Below are 17,938 nucleotides of genomic sequence, written 5' to 3' on the forward strand. Positions count from 1 at the left end.
CACCATAACATTTGGTGATTGTCATAAATACAGAGACACCTAGGATTGTATCTATCAATCACCTAGTTCAATAAGTCTGAAAACAATTAGTCCGGTTCATCTAATAGTCGTAAACCTCAGAAGTTGAATACCCCCACATAGGCATTCGAAGGATGATACAATACGGAAGCTAAGACAGACAAATAACCTTGATGCGGTTGCAGGTGATGAAGACCCTGACAGAACATGAAGGGGGTAGACTAACGGCCGGTTGTTCTACAGAGTCAACCCTTAAGATTTAAACAACAGCTACGGGACTGTAGAATTAATGGCAGTTACGCTCCGTAATTCAAAAATATGACCACGAACCTTGGAAAGAAAGAACGATAATACTGAAGAAACGGCGATTTTTCTAGAATGTTATTGACAACAGAGTGAGTTCGTAAGACAAAAGAATTTTATTAGATGAGACAAGGAACATAAACGAAAAATAGGGAAGCATTTCAGTAGTCACTTCGAACTCCGTGTGCTTACTCACATCCCTCTATTTTGACTACTTGCGTTGAGCTGGTACTGCTTTAGTCAAAAGGAAGAAACACTTGATGCGATAGAAGTAGGAGACACTAGCCTCCAAATATATTTCGACAGTTGCTTGGGATCAAAAAGTGAAGGAGTGTGAGGGTTGTAAGGAAACAGTAGTCATGGGTGGGGGGAGGTACGGTTTATAACTCGGCTATCTATAAGAGGAGAAACCCCACACAGTCGGTTGTGTCTTGGTCCGATGGTGACATTAACAATATCTTCTGATTGTCGTGTCTATTAAAACTAACGAGGTTAGCGCCGATGTCAACTATTCACTAAATTCAGCCTTAGCGAGTTACGTAACATCGCAAGACTAATATTAAATTCTTAGTTGGAATGATGACATTAGACGGAAGCAGCAGGTCTTCCACGAGATTTTGATATCTATATGCTGGAAGTAGTAATAAATGATACGGAGTGGAGACCTAAAATAGACTGTGATTTTCAACCGACCGACCGCCCGGATACGTGACAAGGTTTGGTTACAATACACCCATTTTTCTGCGACAAAACCACTCACCTGGCCTTAAAATGTACCGACCCCGTGTTGCATTCAAAGGGTTCAAATAGCCCCAACGGACGATATTAAAGATTTAAAACCACTCCCTAACCTCAAATTAACTGGTTTACATCATCCCATCACAAAATATTAGATATTAGATACATATAGTCAGATCATGGACTTATAGATGCAATGATGAGACTCAGTGTTGACAAATTTGATTTTGTGAACAAAATATGAGATATAGGAAAGTATGAAGTCCACTTTAGTGAATATCAAGATATGCACAAATCTTGTTTTACCGTGCTAAGCTGCGTGTTACTTTAACACCAGTCGGTGTTTTGGAAGTGTTGGACATGAATCTGTTCAGCTAGGTTAGTCCTTCTGAATTTTGTGAAATGGATTTCTCATTTCACCATTAAAGTAGGAATTAATCTTGTTGTTTAATGTTAGTTTTGCTAGTTAGTTTTTGTCCTCAGTATCATGGTGACCACCGTAGATCCACAATTGCAACGGTACCATAGCAATGGAAACCATATGTATTGCCGACTGATTTAGGTATGCTTTCTACCAGTAATTTAAATGTCATGTTATTGGCACGAAAAATTTACAATTAGCCATCAGGAGTTAGACCACACAAAGTTATTTCTTGCTGACCTCGCGTTCTAGAACGCGAGCTCCAATTAAACAAGAATGGGAAATAGAGGCGAACTTTGGGGAAATACGGACGACACTAACTAAGAAAACCTGGTGTCAATTCATGCGATATTAAAACTAAAAATAGCCTTGCTCTCCTACTCTGGGGAAATAATAAGGCTTTTTGCCAAATTTTGGAGCGATAAATCCATAATTTCACACATTAGTGATCGCATGACTCCACCAAAACTTCAGATATCACCTACACTTACGATATACATATTCCAGTCGTGGCTTGAATATTCCGAAGTTTTGCCTTTGCTTCCCCATGAAAATGAACATTAGTGCGCATGCAAATTAACGCATAATATCAAATTTATTTCGATAATTGATGTTCAGCAGAAATTACTATGGAAGTGATACGCCCCCTAACTGTCAAGTTCTATTGTCATCTGACATCTGACAAATAAAATGCATCGGTTTCAGTGAACAGTATCGATGTTGCAGACGACAGTAATAAAGAAAACGTACATTACAAAGTAATTTATTAAAAAGATGCAAGATAAGCACTCAGTTCGGTGTCTCATTAAACAGTATTCCGTCAGTCGCCGTCCTGATCATTATAGACTGTATACTGAAATGTTTATCAAACTTCTCCATAACTGCATTTGTAATGAAGATATCCCAATCGCCCGGTGACCATAAATTATAACATGAAGTCGAACTCACAGTAGTGTTGCACAAAATGCTCCGTTGTGTGTAGAAGCGCTTTTCCCATGGGAAAATGCGTTACGTCAAATTTCAAGTTGCTGATCATTCGGGACCAGTATGTGGTTGCTTCGTGTCTTATTTGAAATATGCAATGACATAAGTGCAATCTTAGCTACAATAAACGCATCTAATTACTCGTGGTGCATCTTAATGAATATAAATTTGTGTATTCAAATACAAGCCACATTTCTAATGAGATCAAATCCTTTTGTTTGCCTAGTCAATGAAGATATGTATTGAAATTCGAACGTGCAGTTGAGTTGATGACAATCGAATTCTTTAGCTCTAAATGCGCCTAGTCTGTACTTACCGTGTAGAAATCTGATCACTTCACTAATTGCATCTGTTATTCTAACCTTTACCCCTTGTGCCATGCTAGTCACAGGTCACTTAGAGTAAATGTTCTCTTTTACTCTAGGATCAGTGTTCCAAGCTGCTCTTTCCTCCTAGTTATCCTTTTGCTTTTATGACGTCCATTTCTACTACAAGGTTGTGTTGATTGTGCAAATAGATTACTGTATGTATGCTAGTTATCTTTTTCAGTTGCTTTGATATGAACAAGTTCTTAGCACATTGGACAAGGGTACATTTTGAGCACTCTTACACTTAATCCCCTTAAGCGTCGGATATCATTTTGACACACTGTAACTAAATGAACACTTATTTAATCTCGTAACCCGCACATACTTGAATTTTCTGTTGTGATATCTAAGCTAATTCGCCACTTATGTAAGGTCACATGTGTTGGAAGTTAACAGTTTTAAAAGTCGTATCCTCACTATGAATATAACGTAATGGAAAATTCATATTTAGCTTCTGAGTACGTTTTTCCTACCTTTTTTCAACATCGTCTACTTACAAGAGGTAGTCTCGTGATATATATGGGAAGTTTCACCTAGTAAACAGATTTTATTGGTACTGATTGTCAAGTCACATTCACAACTAATAAGATCATGACATTCTATTTGCAAATTTCATCTTAGATAGTAAAATAGACGTTATATACAATTAAGTATCTCTTTCAAGGTAGAAAGTGTCTTATTCGCCATAACTTGTTTTTGAAACTAATTGTGTTAAGTGTAGTGTAGCGGATGTCTCGCCTACGCCAAAAATAGTAACACAGGTCGGCGAAATACAGTCGAGCTTTTTGAATCCGTGTCAAGATTTCGGCAGACACCAGCTCATCAGGATTAGAGACTTCCAAGATGGGTGAAGCAGTCGATACACTCAACTAACTCACTTCCTATCATTAATTCAGGCGCTGACGTAAGCCAATTCGAAGCTACATTTTACATTTGGAGGGCGAGTACCGTATCCTAAACATGCTTGGATTGTTGCTTAAGCTGGTCAAGAGACTGCATTTTTTCAGCGTCTTGACCAAACAGAACTGTCTGCTTATTCCAAGACAACAAGTGAATCTGGTAGATCAATCCCTGAAGAGTCAGACAGTTATCTCTAAAAGCATGTCTATGACAAGGTTAAATAAAAATGAGGAAAGCGGGTAACTTTGATGAATACCACTTAAAGTAACCACTTCCGATGACAGTTTTCCATGAGCTCTGACTCGACCAGTAGTAGTAGTGTTCGTGTTCAGAGCATGTACAAGGTTAATGTATCTCGGTACACCTTTCAATGACAGACACTACCACAGAAACTCACGATCAATGGGGTTGAGCGCTGTCTTAATGTCAGGGAATATAACTATAGTCAGTTGTACGTTAAAAGTATGTCTATTCCAGAATCTGCCGAAGGGTGAATGTTTGGTCTATACAAACACGTCCAGGCTTGTAACCAGCCTGGTTGTCTCGGGTTTGCTCCATTTAGGCATTAAAGTATTATTGAGGTTAGTATTTTAGATATAGTAGTCAAACTAATTCCTCTGTAATTGTTACAAGAGGGGTTTTATTCTTTTCTTATCGATTGGGATGATCAGCTATTGATACCACTCATGGTTAACTTACTCCTTATCTAGTTGTCTCTAAAATATATTATTGACTTTTCCATCATTATATTGAACTCCAAGGAGTTTTCTTGCTGTGGCTTTTCTACGTCCAGTATGACCCAGACATGTATGTGCTTGTAGTTGAGCATGGTCTGAGTCTAAACATGTGCTCAAAAATGTGATGTAGTCTTCTATCGAGCTTCTCCAACGATGACATTGCGGTCTATTAGAGTCCATCGGTGAGTCGACAATGGGGTTCGCCATGTCAGATGGTGTTCCTCCTTTTGCTTAAAGTTGGTTCTCGCTAGAAACAGTCTTACGAACATAATTGAGACAGACGGTCACTATTATCTGTTCTCTAAGCCTCAACATCGTAAGGTCCACCTGGATATTGAAATCACTTGACGCTTATTACACCTAAGCGTTTAACCTTTTAAAGGCGGTTGAAGAACCGTACGTCCTCATATTATAGCAGTATTTGATTGAGGATTACGGTTCTCCATCTAAACTTCGTAGTACGATATTGCTTCAAATAATGTGCCATTGAAAGGCGTACTTTAGAAGTACATAAACCTTGTAAGGGCTCTCTACTCAAACACTACCTGTCAAATCAGAGCTTATGGCGAACTTTCATCTGATTTTACAACCTCAGGTTGTGTCCGGAAAGGCTGTCCACTATCTCCATTTTTGTTTAATTTCACTATATATTTACTTCTGGAGATAACGTTCTCGTCATCTGAATTTTCGGGAATTGATCTACCGAGAGGTCCACTTATCGAGTTAGAACACGCAGATGACATAGTCCTGTTTGGCGAAGACGCTGACAAAATGCAGAGTCTTCTGGTAGCACTGAGCAACAATGCCAGGATGTTTGGAATGCTCTTCTCTCCCTCTAAATGCAAGTTGTTGCTTCAGGACTGGTCTACGTTAACACCTGAACTAGGGATAGGGAGTGAAGTAGTCGAACGCGTTGACAACTTCACTTATCTTGGAAGTCTGATCAGCCCAAATGGGTTGGTGTCTGGGGAAATCTCTGTACGGATTTAAAAAGCTGGTTTGGCTTCTGCCAAATTACGTCACCTATGGCGAAGGCGAGATATGGCCACGCGTATACAGCCGCTACCAGGAAGTCTTACTCACTGCTTCTCGTGGCAGGGATGTTGTTTACGAATTTGAGAGGACGAGAAGCGGGTTGGTGAATACGGAGGATACATCTAAGGGAGTTTGAAAACCCTGATTCCAAACCAATGGTGCACATGGGCTCCAGTATTCTGAGGGAACAAATGGCGTATGAACCCATTATTGGTCACCGGCCACCATGGGACTGCATCTCCTTACGTTGCCCCACTGCCTTGTGCATCAGACCTTTGGCCAAAGGCTCCGGGTGTGGCTCCCAAAGAAAACCACCTGCTTCGATTTGGGCACCCAGATAGTATCATAGCTCACACACTAATCAAGTGGCTTGTGTGGCGCATATGTATTCGGTACCCCTTTGTACCAATATTTATGTGATTAAATAAATAATAAATAAAAGTATTTGTTCACGGATGTCTTAGAAACACTGCCAGCATCTGCTTGGATCACCGGGTAAGCAATAATGAGGTTAGACACAGAGTATTAGGGAATGATGGTAAATCAGTCTATGAGGTTGTGAATCTCCATCGACTAAGATGGTCGGGCCATATATTACGCATGCCTAACCACCGATTACCAATGGTGACTAGTGTTGAAGACGGTTGGAAGAACGTTAGGGGCGGTCAAACCAAAACGTTGCATCAGTCCGTAAAATCACTAACTTCTAATCTGAGCCATTTTGGCAGATGCAGACTACTTGGTTGGGGTCCGCGTTACTATCGTAACCTGTGGTTGGAGACTGGGTGACGGCTCAGAACCGGTCACAGTGGTGTAGGTGCATACACTCTTTGTCTTCCCTTACCTTTCTACGAATCAATCCTTTCTCCCTGTATTATGTTCTTATATGCAATCTTTCTTTTGTATATTATTACCATTGAAGTAACTACTTCTAAGAATTCGGTGTTCATCTTGTGCTAATGAGGTATGGCAGCGTAGACTGATACATATATGTGCCTGGTCCTATATTGTAGATAACTGGCTGATTGAAGCAAGTTTACGGATTTGACTAGGTTAACCTACCTTAAAGTGACACTAGTTATAAAGACTCCTATGATCTTTAGTCCATTCAGTTATAATTCAAGTTTATTTTCGTGCAGCAATGCGCTTTATGCGTGTAGGTTCTCGATGTAGTTACCGACTGTTAGTTCCCGTTCCTGGTGTCAAAATGTTACCTTATCCAAACACTTATTTATGCTAAACATTTCTCTGTCCTAATTTGAGCCTAGGTGATTATACAGAATGGTACATATTCGTACCAGTTTGTAGGTTCTGCATGTATATTAATGCATAAGAAACCTGTTTAAACCGTTATCTTTTCTTTAAAAATGGCATTTGTATTTATGACTGTTTAAAGTCGGAAATAAGAACTAACTCCTAATATCTGATGAATAACTTTTCGGCTATATATCCTAGTCGTAACTATGTGCTTGTTTATCCATATATAACTGACATTAGAATTTTTTCGGTTACTTAAACAGCAAGTTGAAAAGGCTGACCACATCAGAATATTTACCAAATATTATAAACACAATAAAGTTGTATGTGAATAGCTGAATACTGATACTTTTAATAACATTAAATAATTCTTCCTCTTGACCTACACAAACTACGCCTAGTATTTATTACGATATTCGTAGGTGAGATTTGTAGTTATCAGTAACGTCAATATCTGGTGTAAGCTTAATTCGTACAATTAAAGTTTTCTACTTATATTTCCTATTAAGATTGTTTTTGGTATACACACACTCAAGCAAAATAATTTAAAATTCACAGTTGCTGGTGTTAAAACAACTCAACTTTTCAGTATCATTCAGCAGTGTAAATACCAGGTTTTATTTAATTTACTTTCTCAGCGTTATAGTGTGTAAGAGTTCTTTCAAGTTGCCGGCTGTTTTTTATTAATTTCCCAATTATTACTAGACTATTTGCGGCCGTTTTGTCTGGTATTAAGTTGAGATTTTCTTATATTCACTGATGACGAAAGTGGAGTTTCAATGGTTCATCTTCCATTATATACGGGGTCAATAGATTTCCTACAGACTTGTAGAGCAGAAAAGTTGTAGTTTAAACTCATTGCAATCTTGTATTCGAAGGACTTAAACTAACATGGATTATTGATTATTAACATGCGTCTCTGTATTCAGTTCATTAGGTTTTAATCAATTTATTAGATAATACAACGTTCATTGTGTAACCCTAAGACTGACTGCTATGTTTGGAGAGATTACGAGTTCTAAATTTGCGAACGGAACGAAGACTCAGAGACAGGACCCAAAAGCTAACTATAATATACAGTGATCCAAGCGACTTTCAAGCTCTTTACATATGTTTTTATACCATAGAGTGGATCATGGTGGATGTTCCCTTACTAACTCATATATCTGAAACTACAGACTGCAGCTCATCTTCCTGCCAGGCATCATCTGCTTCAGACGATTCTGTTCCTGAAGGCTATTTAATCTTGACATTCGATAAAAAGAAGAAAGCTGTTTTAAAAACCGCTGTGTTTGCAGATGTTTCGGATCCTAGATTTGCAGATGAGTGAGTCATTTAAAGTAAACTTTTTTTATCATTTACCAAATTTAGCCATCTTGTCATTTAGTGTAAAGACGTCAGTAGTTAATTTTGCGAACTATGTAGATGATTCATTTTATGAATCTAGTTCAGTTCTTAATCTACTGTTTACATAGCATCCGTTTTCTAATCTGGTTAATACAGGCTAAACTGTCGAATGCTAATAATCATATAATATGTCAGTATGACGTATTCATGTTTAAGCAGTATACCTTTTAACCAATATGCTATGGGTTCGATACCCACTTCGCCCGTTGAGATGTAGGAAGTGAATGCCATATTCTGGTCAATATGAATCCATCATTTACAATATTTGGACAAACTTGAAAGTAGTTATTGATTTACATGTAACTATTTGTTTATTTAGTGACTTCAAAAAGTGGAAGGTAGGCGATATCGTACTAGTTAATTTGGGCTGGAAATGATTCATAGACCTTTTCATAGATACTTGCAAAAGGTACGAAGATAACTGACTATAAAGTTAATAAAGATAATCTAAATGTCTCTACAGTATTACTGAAAAATTTTCCTAACCTTTTAGCTACTTGAGTGTACAGTTATCAAAGTAATAGTTTTTACTTGCCTGAGAACTTCGCTCAAATATGTATCATCATTATGATCTTGCGATTTTTCGAGTCTGTGAGGAAACAAGTCATTATTTAGTATCTAATATATGAGCTCAATGTGGTTAACTGTTTCGACTATCCGAATCAACAACCACAAATGTCCAGAGTTATAAAGCGTTAAAAATGAAAATGCTGATAGTGTTATTTTTAAAGCTGAACATAGGAATGAAGTACATGGATCCCTATACAGTCTATCATAGAGCATGCAAGCTATCATATATTACTACTATCAATCAGTTGTAAACAACGAATTATAAGCTGTTACACTTCATATTCATAGGGCTGGAGGAGATTAATAAAGGTGAAAGCCAAAGAGTGAAAACAGCAACGGTAGTTAAAGACTAAACAGCTAATGCAGTCGAAAAGGAATGGATGAAATCGAGTTTAGAAATTGTGAGACAATAATTAAGCGATGTATAAAAGTTGAGGAATGGATGAATCTACACTGACTGGTGTGAACCACTTCATTTAGGGTTTCCGAGCTTATTTCACCATTTCCTTCCAAAATCCAGTCATCAAATTTAAACTGGCTGTAAAAACTTAAACGACAACCAATGACTTCGTGTATTGATGATACATCTTGGTTCCTTCCATAGTGCACCAGGGTACATGGTTGTTGGATATGTGTAAAATGTACTCAAGTTCACTTAGCTAATGAACACTTAAAATCTTATCAAGATTTCCCCATACTTATTAACTGTCATACCTTTACAAGCTATTTGGTCCAACCTACATTGGTTTTTGACATATCTAAACACTCAATAGTCGCGCGCTTATAATCTCTTTAATCAATTTTCCATTATGTGTCTCAGTATCTCTCATTGGATAATTCTTCATGCCTCGACGAATATATATGAAACGCTTGCCATTGAAACATCAGCATATTATTCAACTATAGTAATCACGTTGTAGTAGTGGACGAATTGATATTCACTCGATTTTACGTAGCTAACTGCGTATCACATTTCAGTGTATAATAGTGTATTTAAGCTAGCGCTGACTCGACATATTGCATACATATCAGGATTTGCTTATCATTGACTGGATCATAATAGTTGGTGTAAATAATAAACTAGGTTGAGAATAGAACTTTTTGTCACTACTTGTCTCCGATTTAGAACAACGTTCTTAATCTGACGAATCAAAATCAATATCCTACCCAATCGTTTTACGGGCGTCAGAAAAATGGAGCATTGATACGTACCATATTTGCCCAATGTCTTTTTATGTGTCAATAATCTGCTCTTAAAAGCATCCACTAAAATCACTCTGAATTCAGAAAGCTCATCGGGTTGTAATCTTATATGTTCAGTATATGGCTTCTATTTTGAAGTCCCACGATAACACGTTTCTCACAATCGTTTAACGCTAGCCTTTGACTAAAACGACCTTCTATTTTGTTGTAAATTCTCAATCCATTTATTTAAAATATTATGGTTATTTGACGTTAATTGACAATTTGTAGCTGCAGATGCGTTTTAAGTCCAATTATTTTTTTTCCAAGTTATGAAGATGATGATGAAGATGAAAGTAATGATAACTGTTGGCCACTTCATGAGTCCAAGTTAGCTGTTCACCAGCAGGAAAATGATGGCGTACTTGAAAATGAAGTTACTGATGCCAAAGGTTTTTTGTCGAAACCTCTTGTTATTTCTACGGATGCAGCTGACAAAACTTCCTCTTCATCTTATACTTCATGTTACGGCGAAGCCTTTTGGGTTGGTGAAGATGAGCTAAACGTAAAACAAAATACTACAAGTTCTTGGGATCTATCGCCTGGTAACAAAGTATCTCAAAGTTTAATACGTACTAGTCCTTTGACGTGTGATACTCATTCAGTAACTCCGACTTCAACTTTACAGTCATCTACTGAAAGCTGGTCTTTGAGCACACCTCAGTCAACAATAACTCGACTAACCGGCACTTTCCCTTATCGCAAAGCTACATATCCCATTAATCATCTTGCCAGAAAATACAACCATAACACGTTTTCATCTCACTTCCAGCCTAAATGGCCTAGAGCATTTAATGTCCATTTAGGTGATCATTCCAAAAAGATGCTCAGGTGTGACCAATGTGGCAAATATTACCGTAATGATTATAGCCTACATCATCATATTTGCTTAAAGCGCAAAGATGTGTGGAAGAAAGGTGATGTGCCTTCTGAAATGATTGATGGTCAAGTTATGTATTTTTGTCCCAGTTGCCGTAAGCCTTTTAAATGGCTTGGTAACCTTACACGACATTTCTATGTGCATACAGGTCAAAGATTCTTTCGGTGTGATATTTGTTCTAAAGAATTTTTCTCTGCTTACCAAGTTAAAAGACATATGAATTCACATACAGGTGTCCGTTTCAAATGTGAAGTATGTGACAAACCTTTTACATGTAAATACGCCTGTGCTTGGCATACTAGACAACATTATGCTTATTCATTAAAATAATAAATTTTAAGAATTTCTCTCTGATTCTTCCAAATGAATTTTTAGCAACGAATATATACATACCTACACTTTGCTTTTTTACGTTTCAATGAGAGATATTCAAACATACACCTTGCACAATGATTTATTTTTTTACTAATAAAATTTCAATATTAGCCAATGTTTTTAATATCTTTCTTGTATTCAATATATATTATATCACATTAATAATTCACGTGCCTTAAGTTACGCTACATAATGCTCGCCACCAGCGTCTTGGATATTTTGATAACTTGTGAGTATATTTATTGATAATATACACTTACATCACACTTTCTAATCAACTGAGAGATTGCTCAATTCCCTCATGGTGTGATTGTTACATCTCACTGATATTTAATTAAAACAGTATTCTTTTATATTATAATTTTGCCTCTTATAATAATTATCAACTGTGGCGGGTAATAAATACAAATATTGTGCTGTGACGAAGAAAACCTGTTTGCACCTCTTACTAGCCATTATAATAAACACAATCGTTGAGTATTTCTTTGTTTTTGTAACTATTTTTTTATATACATGTTTACACTGTTTTTGATAGAGTATCGTATTATGCAACAAAAAGAAGTGAACAAACAAACAATCTGACATAGGTGACCCCTCGTCAACACCTGTTCTTCCAAATATTCCTATCTCCTCTATCATTATTACCTACTTTGGAATCTGTTGTGCCTTGCTTTATTCGGTTACAGTAGCTGTTTGCCTCTTTGTATGCACTTGGTTTTTATATATATTGCCTTTTTTCCTAATTATTATTATTACCATTTATTATTAACAATCTAAATTCAAGAATTTTTTTGTAGAAATTGGTGATTATTTTTTGCTTGGTTTCTTATTGTTATTCTGACAATTTTAATGAAAATAAAGTTTTTTTTTAAAAAAAGAAAGTGCACTCGTAACTGTTTTATGTGTAGTTAACATGTTTTATCTTGTTGTCTTCTTTCTATCCATCAAACTAACATTTTGAATATAAGTTGGTTATGTATAACGATGCCATCTGTTGTTGATATAGAAAACAAGGTCAATGTAGAATAAGTCAAACTTCAATGTAACGGAGGAGAATATACGGTGATAATTATAACGATAATAGTGATATCATATACAGCAGCTCTATCTGCTTCTAGCCCCTCCCGTCAGCTATTCTGAAGACGATTTATTGAACGAAACCAAAGCAGAATAAATTTACATCCAAGCTAATTCATTTACATAGTGATTCAGTGATTGTTAGTCACAGAGTTTTATTAACTGAGCAGTTGTCAATGAATACGAAGTTATGGTGAAATAGTGCACGGAAAATGCATTGAGAATCAATGGACTAAATGCAGTGGAAGGTAATCAGTAAAATACACTAAAAGTTGACTGAGCAAAGATCACTCCGGATTGATATACAAAATTAAGATTGATTTTTCCTCTCGTACAGTGTGTCGGAGGTATAATATATTCAACGTCATCCTCTGTAGCGTAGGAGCGCGCGATTTCAAACCGTTACTTGTCATATTCAAACACAAAAATGTGGAAAATATACTCGAATTTCTCTATGATTTTTAGTTTGGTATTAGCGTAACACTTGCTCACTCATCACTAGTGCACCATAAAATGGCTGTTTACCGAGGTCCTAGATCCTGGAAAAGTGAATATGAGTTAGTTTAATTAGTGAATATTTAACTTCAGTAGTCATATTGTGATGCTGACCCATCTTCATAAACTCGTGTTTTCATTTACTGTAACTGCTTTTATGATAACTAAATCTACTATAAACTTGGAAATATTTTTTAACGTTTTTGTTAGTGGATAGATACCCTTAAATATCGGTCTTTCAACTTATATATTCAATTCGAAAGTGTACCACCCGAAATGCCTCAAAACAGCAACTAATAACTGGTTTCGTGTTCTTATGGTACACATTTGTTCGGTCAGGTCTAGTCTTCTCCCAAATTCTATTCCTCTGTTAGCAGGTGTAGTGTTCCAGCGTTAACGGTTGGTTATTCAATATACCTAACGTGCAACTCATTCTTCTTAATTGATAAAACTTCACAGGCTCCAATCGATTTCAACTTTCTTCTTTCTATAATTCGTTAGTTATGTCCTTAAATAAATGATATGACCAATCAGATTTTACTTGGAACACCCACTCCTTTTGACTCAGTTGACATTGGTGTGTGGCCTGTCTTTTTTCGCACGTTAACTACAAATCGATTAGACATGCAAACAAGCAAATTTCTGACTACTTTGTGTAGAATTCTAATGTTTGTTTCAGCAATGAGACTAAAAAGTCGACTTGAGCGTCAAGTCTTGATGTATGGAAAATAGCGCTGCCGTTTCCGAATTTTTTCAATAGTATTATCGACAATAAAAAAGTTAGGGCATAGACGATATAATTCGAGAAGATATGGGTCGGGATAAGAGAATTTTGTAAAATTAGGAGACTTATAATATAAGAGAATATATCTGCTCCATTGCGACCAATTCTAGATCATGTTACCTTTGAACCTTAGTGACTACGATAGTCGCGCGGAGCCTAATCAGGTAGTCTGCAACCACCTACGTGGCTCAGTCCAATTTTCGATGACTTCATGAACTGGTCCAGCGTCTTGGTTTGACGACTAGTTTTCTTCCAATCCACTATACCAGACAATACCCCCCTCGAAGTAGGCGGTAGTTGGGCTTATGTAATAAATGTCTCAACCACCTCAGTGATGAAGATTTACTGCCATCCTTATCCAATGCCCTATGTCCGACCACAGGACTATTCATTCAGATCCACTCAGATTCATGTGTTCAACTTTGAGTCATCTTTATGTGAGAGCTCGGGGAATTATAGGGCTCTCAGAAAAAGGTGGAGCGGAGTTCGTATATGCGACCTAATCATTGAAGGTTAAGTGGTCTAAGGACTAATTCGCCACTCCTTACAAGTGGCGTAGAAAACATTCAAAATAATTGCTAGAATGCATTTTGTACGAAGCTGTTCGAATAGAACAATCATATTATAGTCTAAGTTAAAATATGCCCCACATTCAATTTCATTTGTATTTGTTGAAAAAGCCGAAATTCGAAAAGTATGGAAGATGCATAAAGGAGCAGACAAATATAGAGTATAATGCATGAATATGGAAATCAACTATAGGGTAGGATAGCTGATATAAGAGTCACTCAGTTTTTATAGTCAAATAAAAATATTTAATATGCATAGATGCATACATAGTAACAGGCGCACATAAAATCTGGAAAAAGTAGTTTATACGGATGAATAAATACGCGAAAATAGGTATACAATATCACGAAATACTTAGTCGAGTTAGACCAACACATTTACTGGTCAGGCCAAAAAAATGGATAGAGGTGTGATGAAGGTTGCTACAGTATCTACCAATCGCAAAGAATTAATCCAAACACTGAAGTTGAACATAATCTACATGTAGCAGCATTATCATTTTACAGTGTAGACAGTCAACCATTCACATACCAATAATAGCATTCGAACAATCAATGTATACAATAAAGCTTCCTCTTTCTAAAATTTTCTCCTATTCCTAATACCGATTATTCTTCTATCACTCGAGTACATAAATAAGTACTTTTGGAGAATGAGTTATTTATTATCATACAAGTATGAAATAACTAAGCAATACTTTCTTGTGTATAACAGTTTCTCAGTTAATATTATTCAGTTGTTATGGAGTCAAGAATATGTTCATTGATTGAAAAGCAAATGAATCATGTGTAAGGCAAATACAGTGAGTGTTGAATAATTTTAAATATACCTTCCCTATTCATGACGTCTGTCTAGTAGTGTTTCATCAACTGGAAATATTTAGATATATTTAAGAATACTGTTTAATCTTATATGTAACGTGTGAAATAATTAGTCAGTATTAATTTATAAACGTTCATGCAAAAAGGGAAGTTGCCTAACTACGAGTTACATATGTATTATAAGTCGTTTTTGTTGTTGTTGTAATAACTGATCATTTCTATTTGTCTCTTTGGTAGTAAAAAGAACCAGATGAAATAATAACACATTTAAACATTAATTGTTAAATTATTTAAATCATAGTGTTTTCCAAGAATAGTATCATAATAAAGACTCTAACTATGTCTATAATTAGTCTTATTGATAGAATTGCATTGAATTTTTATCGTTAGTTAACATTATAAGTATCAGACGGCCGTCTCGTCCTATTGTGGGACTCCTCAGCAGTGAGCATCCACGACCCCGCCTCGCGGGGTTCGAACCCAGGACCTCTCAGTCTCGCACCAAGCACTTAACCAACTAGACCACTGAGCCACTTCTGATACTACTCGACATATGCTCACTAGTGACTAGCTTCAAGATATATATCCTGGAGCTCTAATGAGAAGCAGTGACCGGTGGAGTTCAACCGGATCAGTTGTGAGGTAGTAACTCACTGATGACAATGGTGGATGTGTCGCTCAATTTCGTGGATTAGTTGAAGTTAACATTAACAGCGTCGGGTGCCGGCTCAGTGTTCCAGTTGGTTAAGCGCTTGGCACGAGGTTGAAGGGTCCTGCGTTCGGATCCCACGAGGCGGGGTCGTGGATGCGCACTGCTGAGGAGTCCCACAATAGGACGAGACGGCCGTCCGGTGCTTCCGGGTTTTCCATGGTGGTCTAGCTTCAGTTGACTAATGATTTCAACTGTTTAAATTAACATTATAATCTTGTTCCTATCTTAGGATTTACTTCTATGAACAATCATTATATGAGGGTTATGAATTGAGCGGATCCCTTATTGAATGAATGCAAAAGTAATATTTACATTGTAAAAATGGTGACTATTTAAAAAAAGCTTTAGAATTATCATTACATAAAATATAGTAGGAATTTAAGTAATATTTACATATCATCAAATCTATTCGGTAAAAGATGTGAATGATTTCAATCTGGATAAAATTTCATAAAATGTCGGTCTCTTAATTGGTTCGAATTCCCAACACATATTCATAAGTGTTAACCTAAGAGAACAAAAAACATTTAAAAAACTTAATTATATGTACCAAGTATTCGTGATGAAAAGTTATGACTAACAGTCATCACTTCAAAGTTCACTCCGTTATTTACAAGCTATATATATATATATATATATATATATATATATATATATATATATATATATATATATATATAGAAAAAAAAACAGTAAAATCTGAATGTAATTGTTATAAAGCTCGGTTTTACTTTGTCTAATGTTATAACGGTTGGGTTTCCACGTTTCCACATATCGGATGTTAATTTACCTCAAACGAATATCTACAGTAGATTCCCTCCCAGTGTCTATTCTACAGGATGTCGACACAACTCAGATCAAGAACACGTGATTAGCCTGACCACAACGTTATGTATTTCCACACCAAAAACCGACACAATTCAACAACAATCAATAATAAGTGAGTCAGTATAATAATAAGGATAGGGGAATATAGAACTCATCTGATACCTGTCAGACTATCTACATGTCTGACTAAGCAGACAACCAGTCATTATCATTCTTGCCCACACATCAGTAATTTCATTACAACCTCATTAGGAAGATTATAAAAATGTTATCCATCAAAATTTGTACATTAAACATTATATTACTGTTAAGTAGTTTACATAATTTATGCAAAATTACTTATTCTACTCAAATCGATTTTTATGTTACATATCAGAGGAGAAAAATTTGTGAAATATTAGTTACTGAATTCTAACTTAATGACCAGAAATATTACTCTCAACGAAAGAAAAAAAAAGAAGTCTTGGGTTAGAATGTTTTATAAACAATTTCAAAGAGTTGCAAACTGTAACCATCTACCTAACTGCTCATCTCCTATCGATTTTGTTAATTCATCAAGATATAAAATATCTTGAAAATGAAAGATATTACAATATTGTTAAATAATTAGCAATGATTTCTTTTGTTTATCTATCTGAATTTTTTCGTCTTCAGTTATGAATTTATATACCCTGCCATATTTGACATTCCAAAATATACTGAAAACTAACTATGTTATTGGCACCAATCTTGAATATTGAATAAATAATACTTTAGATGTACCATTTTTGTTTTTCTTTTCTTACATTCAATCATAGCTACTTATTTTTATTTTTCTTCAGCAATTTACTATTCATGTTTTCAATCTATTAATTGAACAAGTTTTTTTGTGTGTTGAAAACTAACTTATTATTTCCTATAGACGTGAATGTTTAATATAAAGATATAATGTAGGTCCAGCTCTCACTGCGTTCTCGTGGTGGGGATATCGTTTACGAAAATGAGAAGACAAAGAGTGAATGTCTGGCGGTTTAACCGGATTGGTGGACATGGGAAGTTCACCTAGGGAGTTGGAAAACCCTGATTCCAAACCAATGGTGCACATGGGCTCCAGGATCCTGAAGGAACAAATGGCGTATGAACTAATCGTTGGTCACCGGCTACCATAGGACTGTATCTCCTTACGTTGCTCCATTGCTTTGTGGATCAGACCTTTAGGTCGAAGGCTCCGGGTGTGGCCTCTCACAAGAAAACCACCTGCTTTGGTTTGGGCACCCGGACAATATCGTAGCTCACACATAAATGAAGTGACTTGTGTGGCGCATATGTAGTCGGTGCCCCTTTGTACCAATCTTCATGTGTTCAAATAGATAAATAAATAAATAATGTAGGTGAAAAAGGAATATTTCGTTTAGAAACACGTAAAAAAATTTAATA

General features: G+C 36.2%; 2 protein-coding genes across 2 annotated transcripts in view; one reads left to right on the forward strand and one right to left on the reverse strand.

The window, feature by feature from the left end:
- The first annotated feature begins 1,367 nt into the window (after nucleotides 1-1,367).
- On the forward strand, nucleotides 1,368-17,892 carry MS3_00005027 (uncharacterized protein). The gene is made up of 4 exons (XM_051213039.1): nucleotides 1,368-1,486; nucleotides 1,526-8,087; nucleotides 10,251-14,963; nucleotides 16,899-17,892. The coding sequence occupies exons 2-3, from the start codon at nucleotides 7,897-7,899 to the stop codon at nucleotides 11,188-11,190; spliced, it is 1,131 nt and encodes a 376-aa protein (XP_051068973.1). The 5' UTR covers nucleotides 1,368-1,486; nucleotides 1,526-7,896; the 3' UTR covers nucleotides 11,191-14,963; nucleotides 16,899-17,892.
- The window catches only part of MS3_00005028 (uncharacterized protein), a 60,598-nt gene continuing 58,488 nt past the window's right edge, over nucleotides 15,829-17,938 (reverse strand). Inside the window, exon 23 of the mRNA XM_051213040.1 lies at nucleotides 15,829-16,202. Within this exon, the coding sequence (XP_051068974.1) occupies nucleotides 16,100-16,202 (103 nt within the window). The 3' untranslated portion in view covers nucleotides 15,829-16,099. The remainder of the gene's footprint in view (nucleotides 16,203-17,938) is intronic.

The sequence above is a fragment of the Schistosoma haematobium genome, chromosome 3 (genome assembly GCF_000699445.3).
Source record: "Schistosoma haematobium chromosome 3, whole genome shotgun sequence".
Taxonomy (NCBI): domain Eukaryota; kingdom Metazoa; phylum Platyhelminthes; class Trematoda; order Strigeidida; family Schistosomatidae; genus Schistosoma; species Schistosoma haematobium.